This window comes from Balearica regulorum, chromosome 11, assembly GCF_011004875.1.
Source record: "Balearica regulorum gibbericeps isolate bBalReg1 chromosome 11, bBalReg1.pri, whole genome shotgun sequence".
In the NCBI taxonomy this organism is placed as follows: domain Eukaryota; kingdom Metazoa; phylum Chordata; class Aves; order Gruiformes; family Gruidae; genus Balearica; species Balearica regulorum.
In genome coordinates, this window is record NC_046194.1 from 9129619 (window position 1) to 9156974 (window position 27356).

The following is a 27356-nucleotide window of genomic DNA, read 5'->3' on the forward strand; positions in this document are numbered from 1 at the left end:
GAAGGAAGAAAATCTGTTTGAATTCTCCAAAAACAAACACCCAATTTCACCTGGGATGATGACAGAAAACTGTAAAATTAGGAGCTGGGAAATACAAAGCCTTTTTATGAGCTGTTGATAAATCCAGTGTATTTTACTATCAGTGATAACAGTTTTTTCTGAGAGAGATTACTTCTCCTGTGATAACTGGAGGTGGGAGGGTGAAGGAAAAAGAATTTATCTTGTGCAAAAAGGACCGTTGCCATTGATACTGTGTTGTGTATTAACTGAATGAATTGGAAGTAATTAAAATACTGAGCAAAAACTTCATGGAAGATAGCATAGTATATACAGGTCAATTTGCAGGTTCTTCAAATTATACTGTGCAAGGTGACTGTCTGTTTATTCCATTTAGTAACTGAATAAATAAGAGGATGCTTTTTAATATTCTTGCAGAAAGACAAGGTGTGGTATTTACATGTGTTGTTGTAAAGTTCTTCTACGGAATCTGGTTTTGTTATGCCAGCCCCTGGTCCCATGCTCGCAGTGAGGGAAGGTCTCCTTGGGAAGAGATGATGCTGTGGGTCCTCACACCCCCCTGCCTTGCAAACCGACCTCTTTGCCCTTGCACAGAGAATCCTTTTAACTTGGGATATTTTCTTCTCTTCTTTTCAGGTGACCACTTGAAAGTCTGCTCGCAAGACTACACATGCTGCTCTCAAGAAATGGAGGAGAAGTACAGTCAGCAGAGTAAACACGACTTCAGAAACGCCGTCGTAGAGCTTAGCAATCACTTACAAACCATGTTTAGTTCCCGATACAAGAAGTTTGATGGTAAGTGCAGAGACCTTGAACTTGCCCTTCCTTGGGATAAAATGTAAAAAATTCCTGTCCTGTTGTTTTCTATGCAGTTGTTCTGCTCTGCCTGCCCCTTTGCTGGGGAAGTTCATGACTCATGGCTCAGAGGGCAGAGCATGCCTTGTTTTGCAATCCCGTGAGAGAGCAATATTTGCTGATTATGGCTGCTTGCTTCCCAAAGAGAGAGATCTTTCTTTCTGATTAGTCTTTTGAAAAACCGTTTTGCTCTTAATGTAAGATTGCAGTTAGTTTTGTTGGTACATCCCTGCAGCACGTGTAATTGTAACGTGCACATCTTGCAGCCCCGATCCACAAAAATGCTGATCTTTCCCGGTGTGTTGTGAACCAACAGGATTTGTATCCATCTCACTTAGCCTTTGGGGCTAGGCAGAGCGGCAGATAAATACAGAGCTGGTTTTGTGTGGAGGCCGAGGGTTCAAGTGTGATGCAGGGTCAGAAGCAAAATGAACAAAGTCTCGGCTGAGTTCCCATTGCTCGAGTGACGCTAACTGCTGACTGATAAGCAAATGACTGGTCTCGGCATTGCCCTCGGATCCGCAGCGGTGGATCATGGGATCCATCAGCCACAGCATGGCTGGCTCCTGGGAGCTGCAGGAAGAAACTCCCTCCGGAGGCAGCTGGCATGCACCCTTCTAGCGTTCCCACCTTGCAGTCAGGTGCCTTTCTTTCAAGAACGCTTCATGCAAACAGCTGAAGTTGATGCCCAGGCATCAGGCACAGCACCCATCTGAGGTCCGAGCAGCATCTCTTGGTTTTGCTGCCGAGCTCTTGGTCATGGCAGTTCCCACAGGTCTCTGCAGGCACCTTGGTGCTCCCGGTCATTGGGCCCCTGTGCAGAGCGTCAGGCTCCTGCCTGGGTTGTCCTTGTTGTCTGGGAGAATGAGGTGACACCCAGTTGCGCATGGAAATACCTGAAGAGTCAGGTGGACTGGGTTGCTGAGGCTTTTGTTCTGCTCGTACATCATCACCACCATCTGGTAGTAGAGGGCGATTCCACCACACAGCTTCTCTGGACCTTTTTCCTCCCTTGTTTGGTCATTGGTTCAACATGGATCTTCTACTAATACCCCAAAGTCTGTGCCCTGAACCTGCCAGGGAGGTTCCTCTACACTACTGCAGCAGGTAGCAGCCCCTTTCTTTCAAAAGGGTTTGGCACAGGTGAGCAAAAAATTGCCTAGCTTTGAAATGGCAGTGAGTCAAAGTGGAATTACGCAATCATCTTGATAGCATCTAAATCTGCTGGCTAAATATTTCCCTCTTAACCTCTGTTGTCTCTACCTGCTGGTACACCAAAGGGGTGATAGAGGGAGAACCAAAGTGTCTAGACTTGCAAGCTTATTAAATGCAGAACAAGACACTTAATGAAATCCAGCCCATAGATAAGCATTTTCAAAGAGACCAGAGGAACAGCATCTGCTTCACCTTAAATGAACGATGAGGCCTTTTGAAATGCTGCATTGAAAACAAAGAGCATGCACGGTTCACTGTATTAGCATCCCTGACGTGGTGCAGACGTAGCGCTGGGTGTGTCTGCCCGTTTGTAGGGTGAGAGATGGCTGCAGGGCTGCATGATGGCAGGGGGATATTAAGCTGAGCTGGATACCTGTCAAAGCACAAGGCTTCAAAATGGATGAGCTTTGATAGGGAGCCCTGTATGATCTGTTTTGTTGTGCTGCATGGTTCTTCCGTCAGCCCCTCGCAGCATGCCCTGTGCCAGTCCCACCCTGATCGTAGCCCTGAGAGTCCTTGACAGGCAAATCTGGAAGGGAATGGTGTGATCCTGTTGTTGGATTGATTGTGCCCAGCCTGTCCCTGAAGGGTGTTTCTGTGCTCTGTATGAAACTAATGAAGGAGAATTAGCAACCTCCTTAGTGTGTCCCAAAGCCTAATGACCCTGTCTTTGAGCGTTTGCTAATATCAGATCTCAATCTTCATTTGCTGCAGACAAAGCTGATTTAGGGAATTTTTAATCTTACCTGGGGAGGAAGCAGAGATTAACTGATTACCATCCTCCATCATTTACGTCTTGGAAGGCTTTTAATCATGACTCCCTCTCTCCCTCCAGCCCCGTCACCCAGAGGCTGAAGGCACCCCCTTTCCAACAGCGCTGTTGCTGGTGGCTGGAGCAGGTTGAGGAGCCTCCCCTCTGAGGTTCTCAAGCTCTCTAGGCTCTTCTTAAAAAAATTGTGGAGTGCCATGCCCAAGACTGCTGTGGTAGTTTTGTTGGTTTGTTTTTAAGAGCTTCCTACAGAGTGATCGGCTGCTTGTGGTGTGGTGTTGCCTTCCTTTGATCCTGGCGTGTGGTCATTGGGTGGCTGTGGTCTGTTCTGCCTTGCACATTTGAGTTCTCCTTGTCCAACGTAATTCTTCACACTTTTTTTGGTGGAATGTGCCCAGCCTCGAGGAGAGACCCACGTATTTGTCCCGATCTCTAGGGATGAGATTTGAAAAGCATGCCAACCCTTCCAGAGCTCTTCCTTTGCATGGGTCAAGGCTCTGATTTTAGCATTTGCAGCTCTTTAGGGCTCCTGCATTGCTAGTAGCTAAATCCATTCAAATGAAAATAAAGCTGACACAAAATGAGCCATGCACCTTCCTCTGTTTAATGAGAAATCCTCTGTGCTACAGCAGTGTCGAGGGACTGAGCAGGCAGGATGGAGTTATTGCAGAGACTGAATTCACTTCACTTAGCTGGTGTCCCAGCAAGTGGGACAGATGCTCCTCTTGCAGAATGAGACATCCCTGTGCTGTGCAAGGCCACTCCGGGATGCAGCTCAAGGAGTAACCTGCATCCTCCAGCTCTTTGGAAATCTTTGTTGCGGGTTTTCTGACTGCTAATCTCTCAGACTTGACATTCAGGTCCTAGAGGAGAGGCAAACCCGTGCTGCCTCCGTTATGTGCTTGACCTTTGCAGCAGTTGCCACTGCAAAAGGACAGTCAAAGTGGCGGCACGTCCTTTGGATGGAGGCTGCGATGCCCTGTGGCTTTTGGAGTGTTTGCATCAGCTGTTGCGGGAGCACTGTGTGCCGTTGGAACCGTTGCCAGAATTGCTCTGATCTGACACCAAAGCCGTACAGAAATGGATTATCTCCTCTTAATCGGGAGCATGGAACAAGCTGCTGATTATCTGTCCCCAAAGGCCTGACCAGAAGTCATTTCGGCTCCTAATGCGTAATGTGACAGCGTCAGATCTTCCTGCGTGGGTTTGGTTTGCAGACACTGGGAGAAGACTGGAGCTTTGGAGTCCCGTATCTTACATATCCTGTCTAAATATTTGCTTACAGTACAGCTCTGCATGCTCCTAGGGGTCTCTCCTGTTGTAATTTAAACAACTAGCCCAACCCTGATGTGGCAGTAAGGGATATATTTTCAGCAGTAAGGGAAATGCTTTTTTTTAATAAAACAAAAAATACTTCGGGAGTTTTCAGATTCCCCACTGCTAGATGTTTGTAAGGTGAAGACTTGCTGTTTTTTCTGGCATACATGATCTCACATACAGGTTCACGGGCTTCACTGAGAAATTCATGGGTGAGATTCTCTGGCCATGTAAGCATCTCCCTCCGTGACAATGACAGCCATGGGAAAGCCCCAAAGCTGTGCAACTGTGATGACATCTCATGCCACCGAAGTGGTTATAGCAGTCAGGACTTAAAAAAAAAAAAAAAAAAAAAAAGATAGGGTGGGGGGGAGTGTTTAAAATCTGCTTTGCATTGTCTCATCTTCACCAGTTAGTGCCCTCCCCTTCCCTCTCCCAGGGATTAATAACATTAATAGGATTAATGATGACATTAATGCTCGGTCCCATTTATTAAACTCGAACTTTCACCTCTTTTACCCTTTCGGGCTGAAGTTTTCCATGCTGGTGTCTGTGCTAGCCAAGCAGTGCTTTGGGGAAATTGCTCAGCTGTTTGAGGAACTGGAGCAGGGACAGGACATAGCCCGTAACTCTTCCTCAGCATTTCCGCTAGTCTCTTGCTTTCTAGATAAGATGCTCTTAGTTTTTTCTTATTAAAGACACCTCCTGAATCTCGCAGAAGATGTAATTGTTGTGCCAGGCCTTTTTTGGGACACACACACACACACACACAATTTCATTTTATGTATAGGCTGGTTGCAGAGCGATTCGGGTAGACGGAGCCCCAAGCCCCCATGAGTGGAGAGGCTGCTGAGCCTCTGCCCTGCAGGGCTGGGTCCGGCAAGCGGCTGCTTGTTTCAATTTCACAAGCGCTTTTGCTGTTGCACTTAAGCCAGGTCTTGTCCCTTTCTTCTGCACACTCTGGGTTTAGGGAAGATGAGCAAGCTTCTGCAACCCTTGTCATACAGGAATGGTTACGTACAGGAGACAAACATGAAATCCGATGGTCTGTCTGTCCTGGGCTGGCGGTAGGTTTGGCTTTTCCAGTGCCCAAGCAACAGAAGGATTTGTACAAAACCGTACAGCCTGAGCAGCTTCTAGGAAGATATTAAATGCCGAGAGTCCCCTTTCTGATCTGCTCCCCCTGACTTTTTCATTAGCATTTAAGATAAAACAAATGCAGAAGTGTAAAACAAAACCCCTTTGGGACAATGAGTGGAAAGAAACTGAACCCAAGCAGCAGGAGCTGGCCAGGGGTGCCCGAGACCGTGGTGCAGCCACCTCTCTGATGCGCAGGGACTGGGCAGAGGGGCTGGAGAGGGACCCCCTGTTCGTTGGCTCTGTGGTTGTGTTGGGCAGAGTAGCCACAGCTATAAAGTGTGGCTTTATAAGGTGCCATGCATCTTTGAAGCATTCCAAGGTGCCCTTGATCTTCTAGCATGAGCTTTGTGTTACTCCTGGGTGCATGAATACTGATTTACTTCTGATAACTGGTTTATGGCTAAGTCCAAGTAACTAATCAGCTGGAACGTTGTCCAAATTCCTTCCAAACTCTGCTAAAACTGTTGGACACCTCCTCCCCCCCTTGTAATCTCATTTCTTAATTTAGATTTCATCATTCAGATAACCCTTGGTTTCCAGCCACTGTCTCCAGGTAGGATTTAGGCATGCTGGGACAGCAGGATACATGGCTGGGTAGTATTAATAACTGGGACTGAGACCGGAGGGACAAGGAAAGCTTTTGGTGTTCTCATCTCCGCTGCTCCGGGCGGTGCAGAGGCAAACGGTGAAAGATGAGCCCTGCAGGTGCTCAGCCCACCGCTCCTATAGTTAGAATTTGGCAGACCATCTGGGCGCTTCGCCTTACCAAAATAACTGCCCTTTGGGGACCTTTCTCTCGCGTTAACTCTTTTATCAGAAACTGCCTGCAAGAGCAGAGACTCAGGCCCTTGTCCTGCTCGTGTGCCAGGGTCCCCGTGTCCGTAGCACCCAGGAACGTGGGGTTAGTCCTGGCTGCTGGCAGGTTTGTGTCTGCAGCAGGCAGCTCTGGGTGTTGTACCACCCAGGAGCGCTCAGACTGGAGACCTGATGGACCTTTGATAATTGCTGTGCCAGAACCACGTGATGTTTGTGCTTCTGAATAAATCTGGGTGGTGGAGAGAGCTCTACCATTACAACGCGTCCTCTAGCGAGTGCGCTGATGACGACTGCATCGTTAACATAGAAATAATACAGTGGTTTTGTCTATCTGCTGCCGCTCACATTTAGATGAAGGCACAGCCTTGTTCTTCCCTCTCCAGGAAGGGATGGCACCAAAACTCATACCAACCAGGGCAGAAAACAGTGGGAAGATCCCTCAAATTTTGCCAAAGCAGCAGTTGCCTTCTGCTGAGAGCCAGTCCTTCAGACTTGGTTTCAGACCTGTGCTTGCTCGGGGTAGGGCTGGAGTGATTTAGGAGAAGCAGGACGGAGCAACCACCAACACACTTCCTTTAGAAAATCCCACTTGTGGGCTTTTGTTTGTGCTTTCCCACTCACTGCAACAGTAATGAAACAAATTGTCTGCTGTCTCCACTGTCTGTGGTGGAAGTTTGTTTATTCTTTGTTTTCTTTTAACTGGCTCCTCTCCAGCTGAGATTTTTAAGGAGGTAGAAAAACCACTGTGATTTTTAGTATTGTTCTTTAAGAAGGGTGATGCTCGTCTGGTGGTGGTGGGGACCAGACCTCTGTTTTGGGAGGCTCAGAAAGATCCTGAGGTCAAGTTATCTCAGAAGGAGGAGATCTCAAAGCAGGGGAGGCTCCTGCCCTGTAGATGGGAATAAAAAAAGATTAGATTTTGTAACTGAGCAAAGACTGTAGCAATGGGCAAAGCCGTTTTCTGTACAGGCTTGAAGGGATCAAACAGTCTTCCGCTGTCTTTGGTCCAAGCAGTTCTGCTGTTAAGATCACAGCTAAACTGCTCGTAGGTGTATGATTTCTTCCCCCCCCCCCCCCCCAACGAAGATATGGGCAGCACGCTCTATACTTGGCTACAGGAAACGTGCCTGGTGCTCTCTGGTTACTAATTGCTGTCAACCGGTCAATGAGCTATTGTTTGTCTGTTTAAATTAACTCTGTCTTCCTCCTTCCTGCACAAAGGAGCCACCTAGCCTGGTGTGGACTCTGATTGCTTCTGTAGTTCTGGGAGCTGCTCCCCTGGATCCCTGTTGAGTTGGTGTTTTGGGGTCGCATGGTGGGTTTGGGAGTGTGATATTCCACCAGTGCAGAGCTGGAGCTGTTTTATGTAGTGTTAAATGTACTGTAATGTCTTAACGTCCAACTGTTTGCATGCTGGATGAACAAATAAGAAAGGCAGCCCTAGCTGGAAGAGTTCTCGGTGCAGATATAACGAGATGAGGGGAGCTGAGGTAACCAGAACAAGACAGCCATCCCCACTGTTCAGCACGGGTCCTCCTCAAGCTCTTCAACAGCAGTCGTAGGAAGGGAAGCTTGGAAAAATACGGATGTGTGAAATACCTTAGTGAGCGTCCCAGAAAGCTCATCTGAATGGGGCTGTGCGGGAGGGAACCCTGAAGGAACTCACTTTCAGATTTTGCAGGTGATGTTTGCTGTTTGTGGTGGGAAGTTGGTGTGTTGGTAGCAAATGGACCTGGGTCAGCAGGTTAAAGCAGCTGAGAAATAATTGATGTGTTTGAAAGTTGAGATTGAGGAATGGGTGTGGTGAAAATGAAGATGGTGGGGGGGCAGTGGAGGGAAGAGCAAGCAAATGGAAAAGCAGCAGCATGGGAGGCATGTTGGCAAAGATGACTGTTGAGTTGTGGCCGTGAGGAGGATGATGGAAGAGCTGGGAATGAAGGACCTGCTGCTTGGGGAGGGAGCAGCAGGAGAAACCCACTATAGCTGACCCAGAACAGGACACGTGAGCAGTGACAGTCCCTGGAAACAGGGACGAGGAGGCTGTGAAGGCTGGGTTTGTCCTGCTGTGTGGGACTTGGCAGAAAGGGATGGACCAAGGGGGGGACCAAGGGCATTTCTGCCGTCACCATTTTCCTAATTCATAGGACAACTGTTACGTGTAGCAGGATGTGATGTGCTGCTGTTTGCTTCTTGAATTACAGACGGTAATTTCCATACTGTTCCCCCCCCCCCCCCCCCCCCCCCCCCCGCCATTTTTGCTTCGTACTCCTTTAACGAGCTTGCTCTCAGTGTGATGGTGGTGATCTCGCACTGTATGTTAGCTCCTTCCCTGCTCTTCTGGGCTCCTGCCAGCCCCGGGGTGCAGATGAAGATTATGTGCTTGGGCCCTCCAGAAACAAGAAGTTCTAGAAATCTTTTTGGTGGTTGCTTTTTCTTCTCTGAGGCTGCAGCCCAGTTGTTGTTATCGTCTTGAAACCTTTCACTAATCAAGCAAAGTTTGGGCAGATGTTGATGTCCCTCTCAGCTCTCCAAGGTTCACATGTCGGGGCTGTTGCTGTGACACTGGCATGATTTAAGCCTGCACTTCTTCAAACTCTGTGGAAGACTTCTTCCCATGTCAGTAAGTGCTAACACATGTTTGAAAACAAGACAGAGAAACAGCTTGTGGATTTGCCCTGCCCTTCCTGAGTTCATATTCAATAAATGTGTTAACACTATGTATTCATCGGTTTCTCAACACTTCTGGAAAAAGGTTGTTAAGCTATGGTTTGGTTTTCCCTGGTGGAAATTACAAATGTGATAGATGCAATAAAGAAGCAAGGGCATATTAAAAATAATGAGGTATGTTTAGGAAAAAACATATCTTTTTCCTAGGTAGCATGGCTATGGATGGCTTCACCTTCGAGGTGAAAAGAACTGTGTAACATTCATCTCTTTTTTCTTTTTTTTTTTCTTTTTTTTTTCCTTTTCATTCCAAATTCCTTTTATCTGTCTGGATTGAATTTTGCTTTGCATGGTAGGAGCAGCTGCAGGGCGGAGTGTACATCCACAGATGCACCTCTGCGAAGGCGCTGGGATGGAGCCGGCGCCGACCCCTCCGCGGCACAGCCTTTGGGGCCCTGGCTCAGGCAAGAGCATTTGTCTGGGAATCCATCTTGCTGTTGTGGACAGTTTACAAGTAAACCATTTTATGAGAAAATATAATTAATCTCTTTGTGGCAGTGTTCTGTACATACTAGAAAGCATAATTGTCTATACAGACAAGCAAATTAAAGGTTTCAGTAAGGCAGACGGTCCTTAATTAATCATAATCTGCACAACATATTAAGAGTATACCCAAAAAGCTGGGTGGCAAATTATCTGCAACTAATTAATTGTGCCCATAAAAATCCAGCATGTTCCCTCTGTGTGCTTGAGCCTGGTTTTATTTGTTTTTTAAGGTGTGTTGAGTAATTGCATGTCTACCTGGTATCTGTTTGCATAGTTAATTTGGAAACCTCAAACAGAAGAAGGCCGGTTGAAAACACAGCTCTAAACTAAGCAAACCTGGTGCATGGGAAATATAGTATGTCCGGCAGCCGTTGGGAGCAGAAAGGTGCATGGTAGCCCTGGTCTCCTGCTGGATGGACACCAGCACACCTGGACATGGCCAGCAGATGGGCGTCTGTAGAGAGCACGTTGGCTCAACGTCCTTGCTGAGCTCTTGGATAAGACCCTGCCTCTTTTGCACCACAGTTAAGGTTTCCTCTGCTCTATGAAATGTGGGGGTTTTGGTGCTGAGCCCTGGTTGCTTATGGTTTGACTCTTTGCAGTTGCTGGAAGAGGAGCAAGCAGGGTGCCATGGAGCGGTGTGCTTTTCTGTGTGAAATTATTCTCTGAAATAAATGTATTTCTTTCCTGAAGATCAGGAAATTCAAGGCAGAACTTTGCACTCCTGCAGTGGTCAGCTCTGGGGTCAGCCCTGAGGATTCCCTGCCTGGGGCATAGCTGGAGGGGCAGAGGACACCGGTGTTTTGGTCCTGCCGAAGGGCAGACAGTGCCAGGGGTGGCAGGAGGCAGTTCAGGCCAGGTGGTTTTGCCGCTTCTTCCTTTGTCACCAGCATTCATAGGGAAATGCCAAACCAGCCTGTGGGTGAAGGGGAACGTGCTCCTTTGATGCGTGCATCTGATTTCCAGGAGCTGCCTTTGTTTAGGTAGGACTGTGCCCTACAGCAGCGGGCTCTCCTCATCAAAAGCCCTCTTGTATGAAAATCCTACTCTTAATATTTCTGAAAATGTTACCATGAGGAAAATGTTGCATCTCTTCTTACTTAAAAAAAAGGATATTTTCAGATGAGACCTATGAATCCGAGATCAAAACCAATATTGGGTACAAGAATCCAAGGAAGCGGATGTATTGTCTGGAGGTGGGATTTGCCCTATGCCTCGCAGTGGGTGGAGTGATTGTGTTTCTATAAGTACCTCATGTATCTGCAATTTGTGAGAAAGATTGTTTTGAGTTATTCTGGCAGTGGGAACTGATGTCATGCAGAAGCACCTTGGGGAGGTACAGTGCTCTCCTGCACTGGGTTACTGGCAGGGCTGGTCTGCCCTCAAGCTGCAAACAGCTAATACATCTTACTACCTGAAAAAAAGGAAATTGCCAAGTAACTACGGTTATGTTTCCTACTGTACTCTTTTATGGAAGGGTTAGTTAAAAACCAGAGATTTCTTTTTTCTTTTTCTCCCTCCCCCCCCCAGGTCTCCTATTGCAGAGAAATACTAGATACGTCACATTCAGTCTTACTATTTCATGACATCTCTAGGCTTTCCCTGAGTGTTGGACATTGAAATTCTACCCTGAAATTAATATGTGTTAAAAGAATAAACATGGCCCAGAGCTGTAGATTGCCTGACTGCAGATTACTGCCTTTTCTATCTCTCAAAGTTAATTTCATTGGAAATGTCATCTTACTTTGAGCATCAAAGTCCGTAGCATCCACAGGATTTATTTTACAATACAGACAAATTTTAAACTTTCTTCTTGGCATTAGGAAAGGTTTTGTGGCTCTGGTCCCACCGAGCAGCTCGACGGCGCTCTGTGGATGGCAGCACTGGTACCCTTGCCCTTGCACTCGTCGTCCTGAGCATCACCCCAAGCGACAAGATGACTTTGCATCAGCAGGGCTTAGCTGAGATGAGTTGAAGCAGTAAAATGTGGGCTTGGTCCCATATCAGGTTGGACCAGAGCTGGCTGAGCCATGATAGCCCAGCACCTTGTCTGTTGTCCATCCTCTCCATGTAACCCAGACATCTCTCCATGCTCTGGTCGTGGCTAGGAGAACCAGGGAGACCACGAAGCCCCGTGCTGCTGTTCCTTGCGGGTCAGTTTGTGAAGCCCTTCCAGGCGATGTGTGTGCTTATACCTGTTTGTCGACAGAGGGGCCGGCCCTTGTTCTGGGAGTTTAAACCAGATAACTGGAGGGAAAAGAGACCCTGCCATCCCTCTGGATAGCAGCGTCTCGGAGAGCACCGGCAAAGTATGATTTGTCATCTGTGAAAAATGTTTGCATTTGACAGCTTTTCACAGGAAGCCTGTCAGAGTGATAATTTAATGAGTACAGATTGCTTGCAACACAGCTGTAAAACGTGCTTTTACAGTGCTGTAAAATAAGCAACCGAGGTCTTTGTGTGTTTGCTTTGTTTGAGAACAAGTCAACTTCTAATACAAATGAAAGGTGGTCATTTATTTTACCCAGCAAACAGTCAAGACGTAAGAGAGGAACCTGCCATTTTTCTTCTAGTGGTGGCAAGGTTAATGCTGGGTTACACTGGTGTTTGCTAATCAGCTTGTTTCTGTGAAGGGGAGAATTAATATCTAATTAGATGCAGGGCGTTACTAGTCAGATTAACATTTAAGTCATAAAAAGGACTTTTGGGCTTTCTTCTTTTTGTTGCAGACATCTATGCTCATGCTTTGCACAGAAAAAAGCTTAATGTTCCTTGCTGCACCCAAGCTGATTTCTTGAAGGGGAGACAGAAACTGAGGATGCAGACTTACAGTATGCCAACAGCTAGAGTAAAATGTGTGTGTGTATATGCATATATATATGTGTATAAAAATTGAATCCCTGCTGCTGACCAAGTTAAGAGCGCTGTGCATTGCATGGAGGAAGATGTCGCTGTGCACGTCCCGCTGCTGGGTCCATCCCTGCTTGCTGGCATGGGGTGGCCCCTAGCCCTCCGTGCTGTGCTCGGCATCCCTCCTCCCCAACCTTCCCAACCTCATCCCCACCCCAGGAGGTACCAGCGAGGCCACCCATGGGCCAAGCCACTGGTGCCAGTCACCAGGGCATCCCATCTGGGGCGGATTGGGGACACAGGTGCATGGTGGTGGGGAAGCTTTGTGGGGCGGGAGGGTGGGAGTTGACCCTGGGCTGCAGACACATAGCCTCCTCTGTCCTCCTCCCCTTCTTATGTGGAAAGTGGCACTTGAGAACGGATGTTTGCTGCCTATGAAAATGCTGGCTGGCGCTCGAGCCAGAAACAACAGCTTTGCACATACGTGGTACCTCCTTCAGCAGTGTTGTGTTGGGGTTTTAGAAGAGGCTGGTTTTGGTGGGAAGTTTTCATTTCCTTTATTTACCTTCCTTTTGGGCAAGGAAAAGCTGCTGGCTGGAAGTCTGCAGGTGCACAGGTATTTACTGCTAATTAGGTTGCATTCTTTTTTTTTTTCAGGATAATTAATGAACATACCTGGTTCTAGCCCACATGAAAAATTGCTAACAGATGAAGTGCTATAAAGCCTGGATACAGTTTATTCAACTCCCACTTTGGAGTGTAACCAATAAAATGAGTTGGGGCAAGAGAAGAATGAATTGGTTATGGTAATACCGATGTATTACTTGAGATAACTTTCCTGGCTTAAAACATTGCTTTAGGTTCCTTTAGACTGCTGGTTGGATGTATTTAATAGATTTCCCATCAATATAATTTCAAAATCTAATTCTTTTTGAAGAGTTTGCTGATGCATCTGCCATCTCTTGTGCCTGGCAAAAAAATATTTAAATAAACAACTTATTTGGTCCTACTAAAAGGTCTGAGCAAAGGAAGGAAGTGAGCCTTCAAAATGATTAAGTGAATTAGAAATTAATATCCAGCAAGCTAATCTCTATAGTATAAACTCATAGAAAAAAATCTTCCTGGAGAGGAAATGCCAGTCATGGGAACGAAAGTGGAGGTTCCTGCTGATATTGGACAGAGGACGTGTCGGGTGTTTGAAATCAATCTCTTCTTCCCTGGATCATTTCTCTTGTGCTCCTAAGAGGCTGCATTATATACAGCCATGTCAGGCACTGAGCCCCATGACTTTGTTCGTCAGGAACTCGAAGAATGTTTCAGTTTTTCCAGAAAATGTTTTCTGTGTTAGGCTTTGTTTGTACTGGAGCACTTTGAAGACGAAAATCTGAACTTCAGCATACTTTTAATACGTTTTAACAAGGTTTAAATTCACACTGGGCCAAAATATTCCACCACCCCCCCCAACAACTTCTGGCTCTAAACATTACTCCTTTGAGGATTAAAAAAACCACAGAGGCATGTTTTATTAAAAAATATTTATTGAATATGAGTCACAGAAAAGCAGAGGTCAGAATCCTCAATTGCTGGTGGCATGCATAAAATAATACGCTTCCTTGCCTGCGCCGTGCATGGCGGTGGAGCGGCTGCGCCCATGCCCCGGGGTGCCGGTGTCCCCCGTGGGGTTGGAGCAAATGGGCAGCAGCTTGGTGCGAGTACCACTGGCTTGTGATGGTTTGTCTCAGCGGCACCTACCCTTGCTCTCCTTAGCTCCTTCTCAAGGCCACGTAGTGTGGAGTTTTATTCCAAAATGTCCCAAGTGCAGTTGCCTTAGTAGACCCCCTCCTGATTATTTCTTTTAATTTAACTCATCTACACCAAATCTCCAAGGCAAAGGCTTTGCAGTAGGGCAGTCTTTGCTTAGACCCATGTGCCGAGGTTTTGGTGGCACTGGCTTGGTGGGGGATGTTCTTTAAACTGACCTGGCAAATGCATCTGATGTGCCAGACATCATCAGGTCAGCTCGTTACCGGCATCAGAGATGTATGTGGCACTGCCAAGATGCAGTGACCGCGCTTCGGCAGCGGCCGCTCTCCGGTACCGGGCTGTCTGGTGCTCTTGGAGGGGGAACCAAAGTGGGGATTCACTTTTAGAAAGTGATGAAACCCAAGGGCCCCCATCCATCTGCTGTCACCTGAAAAATCTCTGTGTTGTTCTTGTGCCAAGTATTTAGCCCTTGGATGTTGAGCAAATTCTGCCTTAATTGTGGGGTTTTTTGTACTGCCACAAACATCTAAAGCCCTGTCTGCAATCAGAACCAATTACATAATTAGAGACAGGCTCTACCCGGAGAGCTGACAAACTAGCAAGATGGGAGAAAGAATCTGCAGGTAGATTTTTGGGTTTGTTTTTAGAATGTATTAAAACTTGTTAATTTTTGAGGCTTGTTTATGATAATTTCAGAAAACGAATTGACAAGACATGAAAAGAAACACCCATTTGTGCAAATGAATGATAGCATAAGAAATTTGAATTATTTTTTTTCTTCTTCATTTTGCTGACTTTTGTCGTGGTATTCAGATTTACATCAAAAGATATTTCACTCATGTAAGTCTTTGGATCTGGAGAGAGGTTGGGGGGAGTTGGTTTATGAAGAATAATCAAAAATTTTGAGATATATAAATTGTTTAAAAATTTTTAGGGAGTCCTTTAACTTTCCATTTCATTTGGGTGATGGTCTCATTGTGCTGAACTTTCCAGTTAAGCAATGGCAGCAGTTGTAGAAGTGTGTGAACACACAACCCAGTGCCCGTGTTTACCATATCTTTTCTACCTCTTTTCTAGAGTTCTTCAAAGAACTTCTTGAAAATGCCGAGAAGTCGCTGAATGACATGTTTGTGCGGACATACGGCCGTTTGTACATGCAGAACTCGGAGCTGTTCAAGGATCTCTTCGTGGAGCTGAAGCGGTACTACGTGGGTGGCAATGTCAACCTGGAGGAGATGCTCAATGAGTTCTGGGCACGCTTGCTGGAGCGCATGTTCCGGCTAGTCAACCCCCAGTACCACTTCACGGACGAGTACCTCGAGTGCGTCAGCAAGTACACCGAGCAGCTGAAGCCCTTTGGGGATGTGCCGCGGAAGCTCAAACTACAAGTGACGCGTGCGTTCGTGGCCGCCCGCACTTTCGCGCAGGGCCTCGCCATCGCGAGGGACGTCGTGAGCAAAGTGTCCGCGGTGAGCCCTGTCTTGTGATTATTCCCATGTCCCACGGACCCGTGATGGGTAGCATCTTTCCCTGTTGTCCTGACTAGATAGCTAAAGGCGTTGCTGGCATTTGAGCACAGGTGGGACCAAATTCCATCTATGTAGACTGTGTCGTTGTGTGGTAGAGTCACATTCTGGGGACACCACCATCCAGTGCTGCAGCCCAGCAGCAGGGATGTTCCCCAGGTTGATGCTGTCCTCCTATCTAGAGAACAGCAAGAAGCAGGAAATTAAATACGTTCTGCAGTGGAAATAACCATGTTTGCTTGTGTAATGGCTGTATTTTCTTCTTAATATTGCCTTCAAGTTACAGCGAGTCATGGATGCTGTGGGCATCTGTTACGGAGCAGCTGATGATTTGCTCCTTGCTCCCAGGCACGGGGAGAGGCTGTTAGCATGAGCAAACAGTACTTTTATGATAACAGTAAGCCAGGAGCCAGTTGCACTTGGTGCCACACATGCAGCATGAGTTAGACCTCAGACTTCTATGGTAAAGTCACCTTTTTTTGGGGTCAAACAGATGTGATGTGTTGGTGACTTAAATGTTTACGTCCCTCTTCTTATACACTGCTTTGAAATGGTTTAGGTGAGGTGACTTTTTTTTTTTGATATGAGATTTGTCTGTGACTTAGTTCAAGCTGTGTGGTATAGGGAACATGAGTAGTCAATAATCCCCTTAAAGTGATTGTGTGAGGTAGCAAATATTAGTGACTTCCTTTTAACAAACTTGGTTCATTTCCTGTGGGCTATAGAAGATTTAGTATAATCATTTAATTGGGCAGAGAGAGGTTTACTTTCTCTCTACCTGGATACAGAGTAAAAAAACCACCAGGCTGAAAGGGCAGGCAGTAGTTTGAATCACCTTAAGTGACAGGAAAGAAGAAAGAAAAAAAAGAAGTAAACCAGAAAAGAATAGCTGTTCAGGTACTCTTAGAAGCAGAACGCAATTTTGGAGGCAGCACAAGCAGCATCGTTAAGTGACATAATCATTCAAATTGCTTTGACTTACAGGAATAATATTAAAATACTATCTCTCTGGGGAAAAAAAAAATTACTTCCATGTTAATTTTTGTTGAAGAGAAATGAGAAAAAACAGCCTGCGATAAGCCTGCATGTGTGTGATAGGGCAGAGAATATTAGCAAAGACAAGAGTTGCCATACTAATACATCCAGGCTCCAGGAGCAAGTTGTAAGTTAGCGGTGGCAGGTTTAGGTCCTTGGACACCTTAAGTCCCCATTTAATAGCGATGACTCTTGCGTTAGATGTGTCTGTGTGCTGCTGGTGGAGGATGGGTGTTGTGGAGCTCCACAGGTAACATGTGAGGTCCCTCTTACAAGAGCACAAAATCCTCCAGTCTCAGGAACACTGTCCTCTGGTGGGTGGGAAGGAGACGTGGGAGGGAGGGTTGGTGCTGGGTGAGGCCAAGCGTTGTGTCTCTGTATCAGGTCACTGGCCAAGGCTGCTGACTTCTTGGTAGGGGTTTCAAATTTGGTGACTCCTGTTTCTAGTTGTGTAGCGCTGTGGTACATGTTGTGGTCAGAAAGAAAGGGAAAAAGGGTTTTCACTGCTGCAGAGTGCAGCTGAAGTATTTGGGTGGGAGGTCTGTCCGCTAAGCCCCAGTACGGTTTTCGGGAATGTGCAATCACTTGATAGGCAGTAAACGTGCATGGATGAGGGATCGTGTTTATGCTCCATCTGCTCAGAATTCATCAAAATGTATCCAGACTTGACACGGGACCACGAGGGCTACGGTCCCCGCATCTGTTACGAATCAAAGTCATGAACCCGAGGTGGCGTCGTGATTTCTCTTTTGCTTTTGAAGATCCTCAAGTGTAGAGTTGCCTTCAACTCTAGAATTAATTGCTCAAGTGTGGAAGGTTACCCGGAGACCCACTCAGCTGCAAAAATAGCTCACGTGCCGTGGACGATCACAGTTACTGCACTTTCCACTTCAGTTTCACAAGCTGCACTGGAAATCCTGCAACAGATTGACTTTCCAAAGTGGTAGCAAAAGTCCCTGCTGCTGAATGCCTAAGCTTTAGTTGCAGCCATAGAAGGAATAACGATGTTTTCTGTAGTGTTTTAATCTCATTTAGTGGAAATTTAACATCACGTTTCTGCTAGACATAATGCGAAATTCTATACGCGAGTTTAAAAGCTGATGTTTTTATGCCTGCTGCTTTGCGGTTGTGTTTTGGGGCTTCCCACATTACATATAGATTAGCCTGGCTTTGCTGAGCTCTGTATAATGACTCTATTGACTTTGCTTCCTTACTATTTTTACTCAGGAGTTGTAGTGGGATGACTGCTTATACTAGGGATTAACTTGAGGGATAAATCTTCTATTCTTTTTTTATGAAAAATGTCAAAAGTAATGCAAATTAGCTTAGTGTTTTGTAACAAGCAAGTTAAAAATGTGTAATTGAAAATCCTCAGGAGGAGAAGTACAAACTACTCCAAGACCCAGTTGCTTTTTACTTTCCCGAGGTGCTATCAGGAGAGCAAAGAGTGCTTTACAGTAGAACAGCCTTGATGGCTTTTTAATGATCCTATATATTTTTACATCTTCACTAGGGAGATGCATTTAGAAAAGTATTGTTCTTGCATGAGTTTAGGAGTAAACGGGAAGAAGAAGAGAGAATATTGAAAAGCTGCGAGTATGCTTGATTTCTGAGCCAGAATGCAGGGAAATAACTTTAATTTGGCACAGGGTGGCTCAGAAGCTGTGTGCTGCTGCCCAAACACACAATGGAGGGAAAGCACAGCCTTTTTTCAAACTGTGTCTAAACCCCACCATTTTGATGCTCAGGTTTTCACCCCTCAAATTCCCTCCTTTGGACTCAAGAAGTACAAAATCCTCCAGATCTGTCCTGAACAGCAGATCAGAGAAGAAAACCCAGGATGCCGTTTCTGCCTGCTAGAGACGTGTCCTGCATCCGAGGTGGGCTGCAAGGGGCTGGGGGCCTCCAGCGCTTCCCTCCATCGCCTGCTGACGTCTGGTGCTTTCTCTCTGACCTTCCTGCCCTCGCCTTCGGGAGACGGAAATCTGCCCATCCCCTAATTGCTCGCTTGCTACTTAGCTCTAAAATCAGCCGGGTTAAATTGCTGCCAGCAGTGACATTTCCTGCCCCAGCCAGGGGTGGGAAAAAAGAAGCAAATACAAGCGAGAGCCCAGAGTGACCAAAAAAGGGTGAGAACCTACAACTGGGCAGTTCTCAAGCTGCAGAGGTGTTTCCTTAATTAGTTACATGCGATTAAACCCACAGCCCAGTTGAGGGTCATGACGCCTTTGAGGGCAGAGTGCCCAGGGGCTCGTTGGGTGCATGTCAAATACAGGTATGGGATGGAGGTCCTTGTTGTGGGGGGAGAAGGCGGCGGCGAAGTCAAGGACTGCGTTTTGTAGGGTCAGGAGGAGCCTGCTTGACCCAAGGGCTGGGAGGGGAGGTCTGGCTGGAGGTCAGCAGCGGAGGGAAACGAAGGATGAAACGTGCAGCCGTGTGACAGCGAATCCCTGCGTTTGTGTCACTGTCTCTGCAGAGCTGCAGATGGGGATGTGCGGATGGGACCTCCTGCAGTCGCAGTGGTGGTGAGAGTTTTCTGCAGCCCTCCAGGAGATTTATGCTGATAAGCTGTTTTGGGGTGTTTTTACCGCTTTTCCCTCTTGCCCTTGTGTCCAGTCACTGGAGGAACTGCTGGGAGCTCTGGAGGCTCCCAAATCACCTCCCCAACAAACATTTGTGTGCTGAAAGCCACGTGAGGTGCAGTTGCCACCAAAGCAGCTGGGCTGCTAGGAAGGGGCTTCCAGCCCATCTTTGGGAACCCTGGGAAAGGCAGCAGCTTCAAAGTTTTATGCAAGAAATGGTGTTTAACATGGAAGCACAGATGTGAGCCGCATGAAATAATGCACAGCTTCATAGGAGGAATACACCTGCCTCCTCATCTGCTGTTCTCAAGAGACATTAACAGCCGAGAGGAAGCTGCTGGAGGTGTTCACAGTGAGTGGAGGATGCTTAGCTTGCTTGGTATCAGCGTTTCTTCCCTACTGAAGTGTGATGATAGAAGCCAAGGAGGGAGTTTTCTTCAAACTGTTTATGGAAGAGAATTGTGCAGGGCACAGGTGATTGCCTTACCGCAGCCACTCCAAAGCTTGAGCAAGAGCCCAGCGGCTTTTTAACCCCTTTTGCTCTGAGCTGCCCCATCTCTAATGAGTCCTCCATGGAACAAAAGTTGGAGCTCTGAACCTGCATAAACCAACCTGCTGCTGGCCTGCGTGATCTCCCTTACCTCCAGCTCCATCTCCTGAACCGTGGCTCCTGCCCTCTTCGGCATGGATGCCAAATGTGAACCAGATATTAGCTTAGGAGAAGCAGCGATGAAAGTAATAAAAAAATGAAAAAATAAGAATTAAGGCCTGTATCATCAAAAATACTAGGACACTCAGCTCCCATTTCAGTAAATGTCGTGCCCCTTGTAATTAGATTTGAGGATCTAAAAGTTTAGTCAGAGACCAAAGGTCTCTCCCTTTGTGCGGTCTTTGCCCTTGGTTTGACTTAAGGTGAACACGACCTTAATCCTTTTTAAGGAAGACGTTCATGTTCCTATATCCAACGAAGCTGGGCAGCCTTCAGGCAAGAGCAAACTCCCCCGGGGAAGTGACAGGAATGAAACGTGTTGCTTGCATGCACTGGGAGGAGACGAGGGGCAGATGCTTTTGCTTTGTGGGCAACAGAGAACCAGCCAGAAGAGCCGAGGAGCCCTTTTAGTGTTGCAGAGGGACCTCTCAGGAAGCAGTGCTGTCCAGGCAGCAAGTTGCAAGCCGTAGAGCCAGACCGAGGGGACACCGTGCACAGGGACTTTGCCTTCCACGTGTCAAGGGCAAACATCAATGCAGAAAACAATACCAAGCACTTCTCCACATCAAAGATGACCCTGAGAAGACCTGCCAAGAATGTGGCTGCATCTGCCTCAGCTCCAGCCATCTGAGGGTCTGCGTTAGGCACAACCTTCAAAGCATGCTCGAGCGGCAATCATCGCGGATTTAACGTGCTGAGAGTGCGCATGGATGCGGCTGTGGGTTTGGAGCTGATGGCATCATGCGGGAGCGTTTCAGTCCACTGGGGGTTTTTTCTTTCTTTTTCTTTCTTTGCCTCCCCCCCACACTGTGGTTCTGCTGCTAATTTTGAAAACAATGTGAGGGATAACTAAGGAAGTTTTTGGGTGTAGCTGCCAAGATAAATGTTCTTGCTGTTTTGCTCATTAAAGGAAACAGAATGCTCCTAATTATCTGCTGTGTCTCTGGGTCAGGGAGAGGCAAGTGCTTTGGAGAACAAGCTTTGTTTGAAAGGTTGGTCCTGAGGACACCAGGAGCAGGAGATGCTGACCCTAGCATCACTCTGTAAGCGTGCGGTGGAAGAGGTGTCCACTTCGCACCCTGAGGTCCCCCTCTGCCCCACGTGGGTGGTGGGTGCCAGCGAGGAAGACCAGCACGCAGCACTCCCCTTTTAACACGTTAATATTAAGACTGAGGAGATCGAGTGACTGGCAGTGTGACTCTCGGGAGCTTTGCTGTTCCTCTGGCAGTGTCACATCTTGGGGGGATGGAAAGCAAGCTATAAGTGGGGAATCGAGTGTAAACGTATTCTTGAACTTTTCCTCGCACCAGATACAGCTGCAGCAGACATCACCATGGGTAATGAATACCGACGAGGCACAGAGCCGTGCGGTTCCCAAGTATCGCTCCTAAATGTGCTCCCTTGTGCAAGACCTCAGAGGCCCAAATCTGTGGTTGAACCAGATGCTTTCTAACTTATTCATGTGCTAGCACTGGGCCAGCAAAATTGGTTAAATGCGTAGTTAATTCCAAAACACTTTCATTGGAATATTTGGGGTGGAGAAGCAAACCAAGAGCCACCCGAGTCATCTTCTGCTTCACAGTAAGCAGACCGTCTGGACCGGCATGTGCCAAGATGATGCTCTTGCACAACACTAAGGGAAGGAAAAAATGATGCAAGTAGGGTTGTGTTGGTTCCAAAAAATAGACGACACTTCACTTGTCTAAAGTGGATGCTCACCTGGAACATCCCACAGTCCTTCAGTCAGCTTTGGAGTTAGTTTTTGAAGTCATGAAATCATCTTTCTGTGTAACTGAGAAGTTACTCCTTCAGTCTTTTTTATCCAGTGTTGCCCTGATAATTTTTTTTTTTTGCAAAGAAAACACAGTATAAATCAAAAGTAATTTCACTGCATTTATTTTCAAATTGTTGGATTTTTATGTTTTCTGGTGGCTGTGCTGCTGGCATGGCAACGCTGTTGTTGTGCAAGCTTGGAAAACAAGAAAGCCTGAGTTATCAGTGTTATTTTAAATAGTTATGAAAGCTGACAGGATTTTAAATGTTGTTATTAATATTCTTAATGTTAACTTGAGGGTAGAGTGAGAGAATAAAATGTGGCTCTGGCTGTCTGGCAGCTGGTGGGAGCTCCCTGCAGGACTGTCCATGGTCGGAGCTCTGTCATCCTTCCTCAGCTATTCCTTGCCTTGGGAAGGAGGGGGAAAAGAAACCGGTTCCTTCTCTGAAATTTTTCTGCTTGCACAGATTGGGTTTTTCTCTTGAGGTTTGGTGGCTTTGTGGTAGGCTGTTAACAAGGCATTTCATGTGGTAGGTGTGTGCTTTAATGGTGAAGTTTCTCCCAGACATTTACGTCCAGATGCAATTGCCAACAAGTTGAAAAAGGCTAAGGACATAGGGCAAATGGTTTCCATTATCTGAGACTCTGAAATGGGATGGATATGGCAAGGTACCAACAAAACCTGATTTTATTTTACCAGGAGAACATCATTTTTACAAGAACATGATTGCATCTTCACTGCTAAATGTAAGATATGGGGTATCTCAACAAATATGATATGAAACATTTGAATTAAGCCCAGAACTGTTTGTTTTTCACTTCTTTCTTGTGGATTGTGTGCAAATACGTATTTCTAAGGAGCAAGTTTGATACGAATGTGAAGATTCGTGCCCAAACACATCTGTTAGCAGCTTTTAATCTTCACATTTGACAAAGCATATAGACATGGACAAATTGTAATTTACATGATGAAACCGCAGGGTGATGGATTGCTGCAGTGGCGTGGAACGCCAGGAAAGGAAATAAATTTCAGAAGATAAAAGGAAGGGGTTGGAGTGCATTTACTTCTATTATAAGCTTTTACAGGGTATGTGCACTACAGTGTACCACTACCTGGGCTCAATCTACCAGAGTAAATCCTCTTCAGCAAATAAAGCTTTCTTTGGGACTCTGCTTTATTAGAAAGGAGATTATTTGGTTTTGAGGGTCATTCTAAAGTAGAGTTTGAATGAACTTGAGTTGCTTTCCAAGATAAACACAACCCCAGAACAAAGCATATCTGGGTTTACTGTTACATACAATGGTGTTTTAAGAGCTTGCACCTGGCGTGGCACAGCGCGCATTAAAAGCTTGTGAAGAATTGCCAGTGCAACATATGGCACAGCCCAGCGACAGATCCAGAATTGGTCTGGACCGGGTACGGGCCCCTCGCCAGGGGTTGAGGTTCTTGTTGCAGCGATACGCAGCAGTTAAGCATTTATCATTGTTGTAATGAGGTGTAATTGCTCATAATCTTCCCCAAAACTCTCTTAGAGCTGATCTCTGCTTGTGCCTTCCTCTTGCTTTCTGACACCATAAAATGCCAGATCTGGACTGATGAATTTCACCTTTGTCTTCCTCTTCTCCTACAGCTATATTGCAAACTAACAGCTACCGTGTGGGTTACGTCCATCACTAGTTAGGGCTTGGTTCGACAGTGACTGCAGGCTGAGGTTTGTCTTGCCATTGTCCCCTTTGCCGTCACCCTCTGCTCAGCTCTGTGTAGGGCTCAGAGGCACTACATAGCTTCCTACATAGGGAAGGAAGCAAAACTTCGTTTACTTCTAAAAGCATCCTGGGTCTTTGTTCAAAGGACCTAATTCAAGCGACCGTTCCATGTCATCTGCCCTGGAACGCGGGAAAGCGGCTTCGGTTTCCCCTGCATCTGCTGGGATTCGTAAAGATCAACCCCTATGAAATATCAAAGCAGGGTGGATGCTGCAGGGTTGCAGCCACTCGGTGCTCGTGGGACGAGCTGGGAACCTAAGATGGGAAGGTCCCTCCTGGGTTGCTGCTCTGCCGGTGATTTTTTGCAACACGCTGCCATGCAATTCCTTTCATAAAGTTGCAGTTTTTCATGGTAGCTCCTCATTCCACTTCAAACTGCTACAGCATGTGGCTGGTGCTATCAACCTTTTCCTAATTTTCTTCCCAAGGAGGATGCAGAGCACTTCTTTGAGGGCCAGCAGTGCTAGGCTGGCTGGGATCTGCTGATAAGCCTCAGGTTGAGGCACGGAGATCCTGGCACCTACCACCAAGTGTCATGGGAAGAGGTTTTTGTCAGAGAAACAACTCGACTACTAAACTGGGGCATCCTTCAGAGCTCTGTCTCTGGGTGTGAGATGTTGTATAGTTCCCTCTTCCCCCCCCCTGCAACTTTTTTGTTATGCAAGGACTGCACCATCTGGATGGCAGATGATACCTTTACATTTGCCTGTTTTCAGTTTTCCTACTATAAATCATCTGATTTAGCTGGTTTCTGTTGCTCGAGCTCTTCCCAGTGTTTGAACTAGCTCTGCTTTAAAGCCAGGCTGCCCCGATAGGGAGCTTTCTGCTGGGGCTCCCACTGCGCCTTCCAAGTATACGTGTGTGTGTGTATATATATATATATAAAAAATATATATAAGAGAGTGTGTGTATATATATGTATGTATATGTGGACTGAAGCATCTGAATCAAATTCCCCCACTACCACAAACAGCTTTCTACATTGAGTCTCCTTTTCCTCAGCCAAACAGGCTCCTCGCAGACAAAAGAGGGGTAAAGATGACAAAAGAGGGGTAAAGGAGTGTCTGAACGAACATTGCTGGCCAGCCAAAATCCAGCAGTGAGCTCCATCAGCTGCAGAAAATTGTCCTTCTGTCTTTCTAACCAGTTTTCTTGCCTACTGAAGAGAAACCGTGGTATTTCTAGAGTTGTCAGGAAACACAGCAGATTTTTATCTTTCATGTCTTTTCATAAGAAAAGAGGGTATAAAAATCTGCTGATGTTATTAGCAAAGCCAGCCTGATTATGTAGTGAGTTTTTTTATTTTCTGGTTTGTATTTGTTAAAATCTGTTGCCTCCTAGTTTCACTTGCTGTCAACTAGTTTTTGCACTAGAAGATCCTGTTCAGTTTCTCCATAGCCCTCGTGCTGAGATGAGCTTCACAACAGTGAGGTCCTCAGCCTGTGCGTGGCACCAGGTTTTCCTTGCGTACGTTCATCTCCATTCAGTCCTGTCATCAGCTCTGCCATGAAGTCGGTTTCCAGACCTCCAGCAGATATGATGTGGAGGCCATCTACATCTCCAGCCATTTATATTGAATGACTTCTTTCTTCCTTGGGGCTGCGTGTGTGTCTCCTCCTTCAGCACAGTCTTGGATCATAACCTATTTAGAGCGCTCTCCACAAATGCCTTACAAGAAGTCTCAAGTGCATTGCTTAAAACACCAGAGACTGCTTCTATTTTGTCAGCGTATCTCTGATCACATCTTAATTTTCCGTTTCCATGTGTGGCTAATTAACACTTAAACTTACTCTTGAGGGAGCTTCTCTGTTTAGTGCTTTAGACAGACCCACCACGTGGTCGGCACTACTACGCAATGCTGGAGCCAATGCTTCTCAGACCGGCTGGGATGAAATGGTTTCAATGAATGTTTTGAAGCTGGGCCAGAGAGTGAATCAAACATCAATGACCATGAGTCACTTTGGAAAACAGCCCTGTCGAGGGCTCAGGGGGTGACGCTGCTGCAGATAGCTCCGCTTGCACGTCCAGCGCTGCAAAATCACCGGCACGTTGGCTTCAAGGGTCCTCCTGGCTTGTCCTCAGCTGCAGGGGTGTAGCTGCTGCCGCCTTCAGTTGTGGGGAATGGAGTTTTTTAGCGTGATGGGTGCTGAGTGTAAATGAACCTGGGTATCTGTCATGTAAATGTTGTGTTGCACGAGTTGAATGTAAGATAAAGGAGCCGGTCTCCCTGCTGGAGAGCCTGCTGGGCGATTGTCTGGAAAAGCCGAGGAGGAGGAGGGCACGCTCCCAGTGGGTTTGATGGGATAGCAGCAGGCATCCCATCTCGACCACTTTTTCCCGAGAAATCGCAGCATTGTCGTCTTCAGCGTGTGTTTGCAGCAGGGCTTGGACAGAGCAGCCTTGCATTACGCCTTTTGGCTTGGTTGCTTTTTACTGCCTTCCCTGAGCTCGGGTGCTGCGTGTCCCCTCAGGGTGCCTGTCCTTAGAACCTGGGGAGCAGTCCTGCAATACAGAGGGTGTATTGCAGTGCAGATAATGTTTTGCAGAGAGAGGGACTGGCTGTGCCCCTGGAGTGGCAGGTACACCCAAGGAGGTGAGCCAAACCATTTCATCTGCACCCCAAATCCCTGGACCACGTAAGCGAGGAGCTCTGACCGGGCAGCAGTGGCTGACCTCATTGCATCTCCTCTGCACAGCTCTGTTCCCACCAGCCCCAGGGTAAACCTGTGGGGATCTTTTGCTTTAGTGACTGAGGGCTAATTTTCTTCTTCTTCTTTCCCCTTTTTCTCTTTTAAAGGTGAACCCCACACCACAGGGTACGCGAGCGCTGCTGAAAATGATGTACTGCCCACACTGCCGGGGTCTGGTGTCGGTGAAGCCCTGTTACAACTACTGCTTTAACGTCATGAGAGGCTGCTTGGCCAACCAAGGCGACTTAGATGCTGAGTGGAATATCTTTATGGGTAAGGCAATATGGGTTAAAACTGCATGTGAATATATATCGATACTGTGTCCCCAACCTAAACAGCTCTTGTGAGTGGTTGTGCTGAGCTATAGCAGGTTTTTTGGGTGTCTGCGGTGGGTGTTTTTCCTTCCACACCTCTGTATACAAGACTCCTTTTGCAGTTCATGTTAGTTTGTAAATAAATGAGACATCTGTTGTGCCAGTGACCTCTGTTGCAGCAAGCTTTAGGAGGATGGAGCTGCCATGTTCTTGTAGACTTGGAGCATCTCTTCTTGCTGGAGCAAGCGTGTGTGCAAGCTGTTTTTCCTATACTACTCCTTACACATTGTCGTCAGCATACAGCTGTCCTTCCTGAAGCCAGTTTTCTTGCTCAGCTGTCTGGGAGTCTCACTGGCAGCCGTAGTGAGCTTTGGGAAAAGCTGTAGGCCTGTATTTTACATTAAAAAATTGAGTGGGACATGTGTCTGAATCTGTTTTTAAACAGCTTGCTTGGCACTTGGCCACCATCCTTTTGAAATGTCGATAGGCCTTACGTGATGCTGTGCGAGTGCTTTTGCCATCCTCTTCCTCCTGTTACTTCTCTTCCGTGCTTATAAACAGTATTGTTGGATACATGAAATTTAGACTGAAATGTTAAATTCTACCTTGGGTCAAGGGTCAGCAGAATTTGCGATGCATCATGTTTTGGGGGCACGGGCAATAGATAATGTTAAAAGTTTTGATTTGTACTCCCTTTCCAGGAGGTTTGATTTATCTGTGAACGAGCATCCTTTGGGAGCAGTCGCTTTACTCCAGTTAATGTGTGATGAAGTAAAGTACTGCTGCTACTGACAAGGCTGTGGTATTCTTCCCATCCCACTCGTGCAAAAAAAAAAACAACAAAAAAAACACTGTTAGAAAGAAAAGATTTCCCTTTCATTGAGCTGTGAGATAAAAAAAGGGAAATTGCTGATAATTGGTGTTGCAGGCTAGATTTAAATCTTAGAACTTGTTTTCCCATGTTTGTGCACTGGCTTTTCACTTTGCTGCCCGTGCCAACTGGAT

At 46.6% G+C, this 27356-nt stretch overlaps 1 protein-coding gene across 1 annotated transcript in view; it reads left to right on the top strand.

Annotated features, from left to right (window-relative positions):
* Positions 1 to 27356, top strand: part of GPC4 (glypican 4) — a 67942-nt gene that overhangs the window by 30432 nt on the left and 10154 nt on the right. Inside the window, exons 2-4 of the mRNA XM_075763180.1 lie at positions 655 to 813; positions 15032 to 15423; positions 26145 to 26310. Coding sequence (XP_075619295.1) covers positions 655 to 813; positions 15032 to 15423; positions 26145 to 26310 — 717 coding nt within the window. The remainder of the gene's footprint in view (positions 1 to 654; positions 814 to 15031; positions 15424 to 26144; positions 26311 to 27356) is intronic.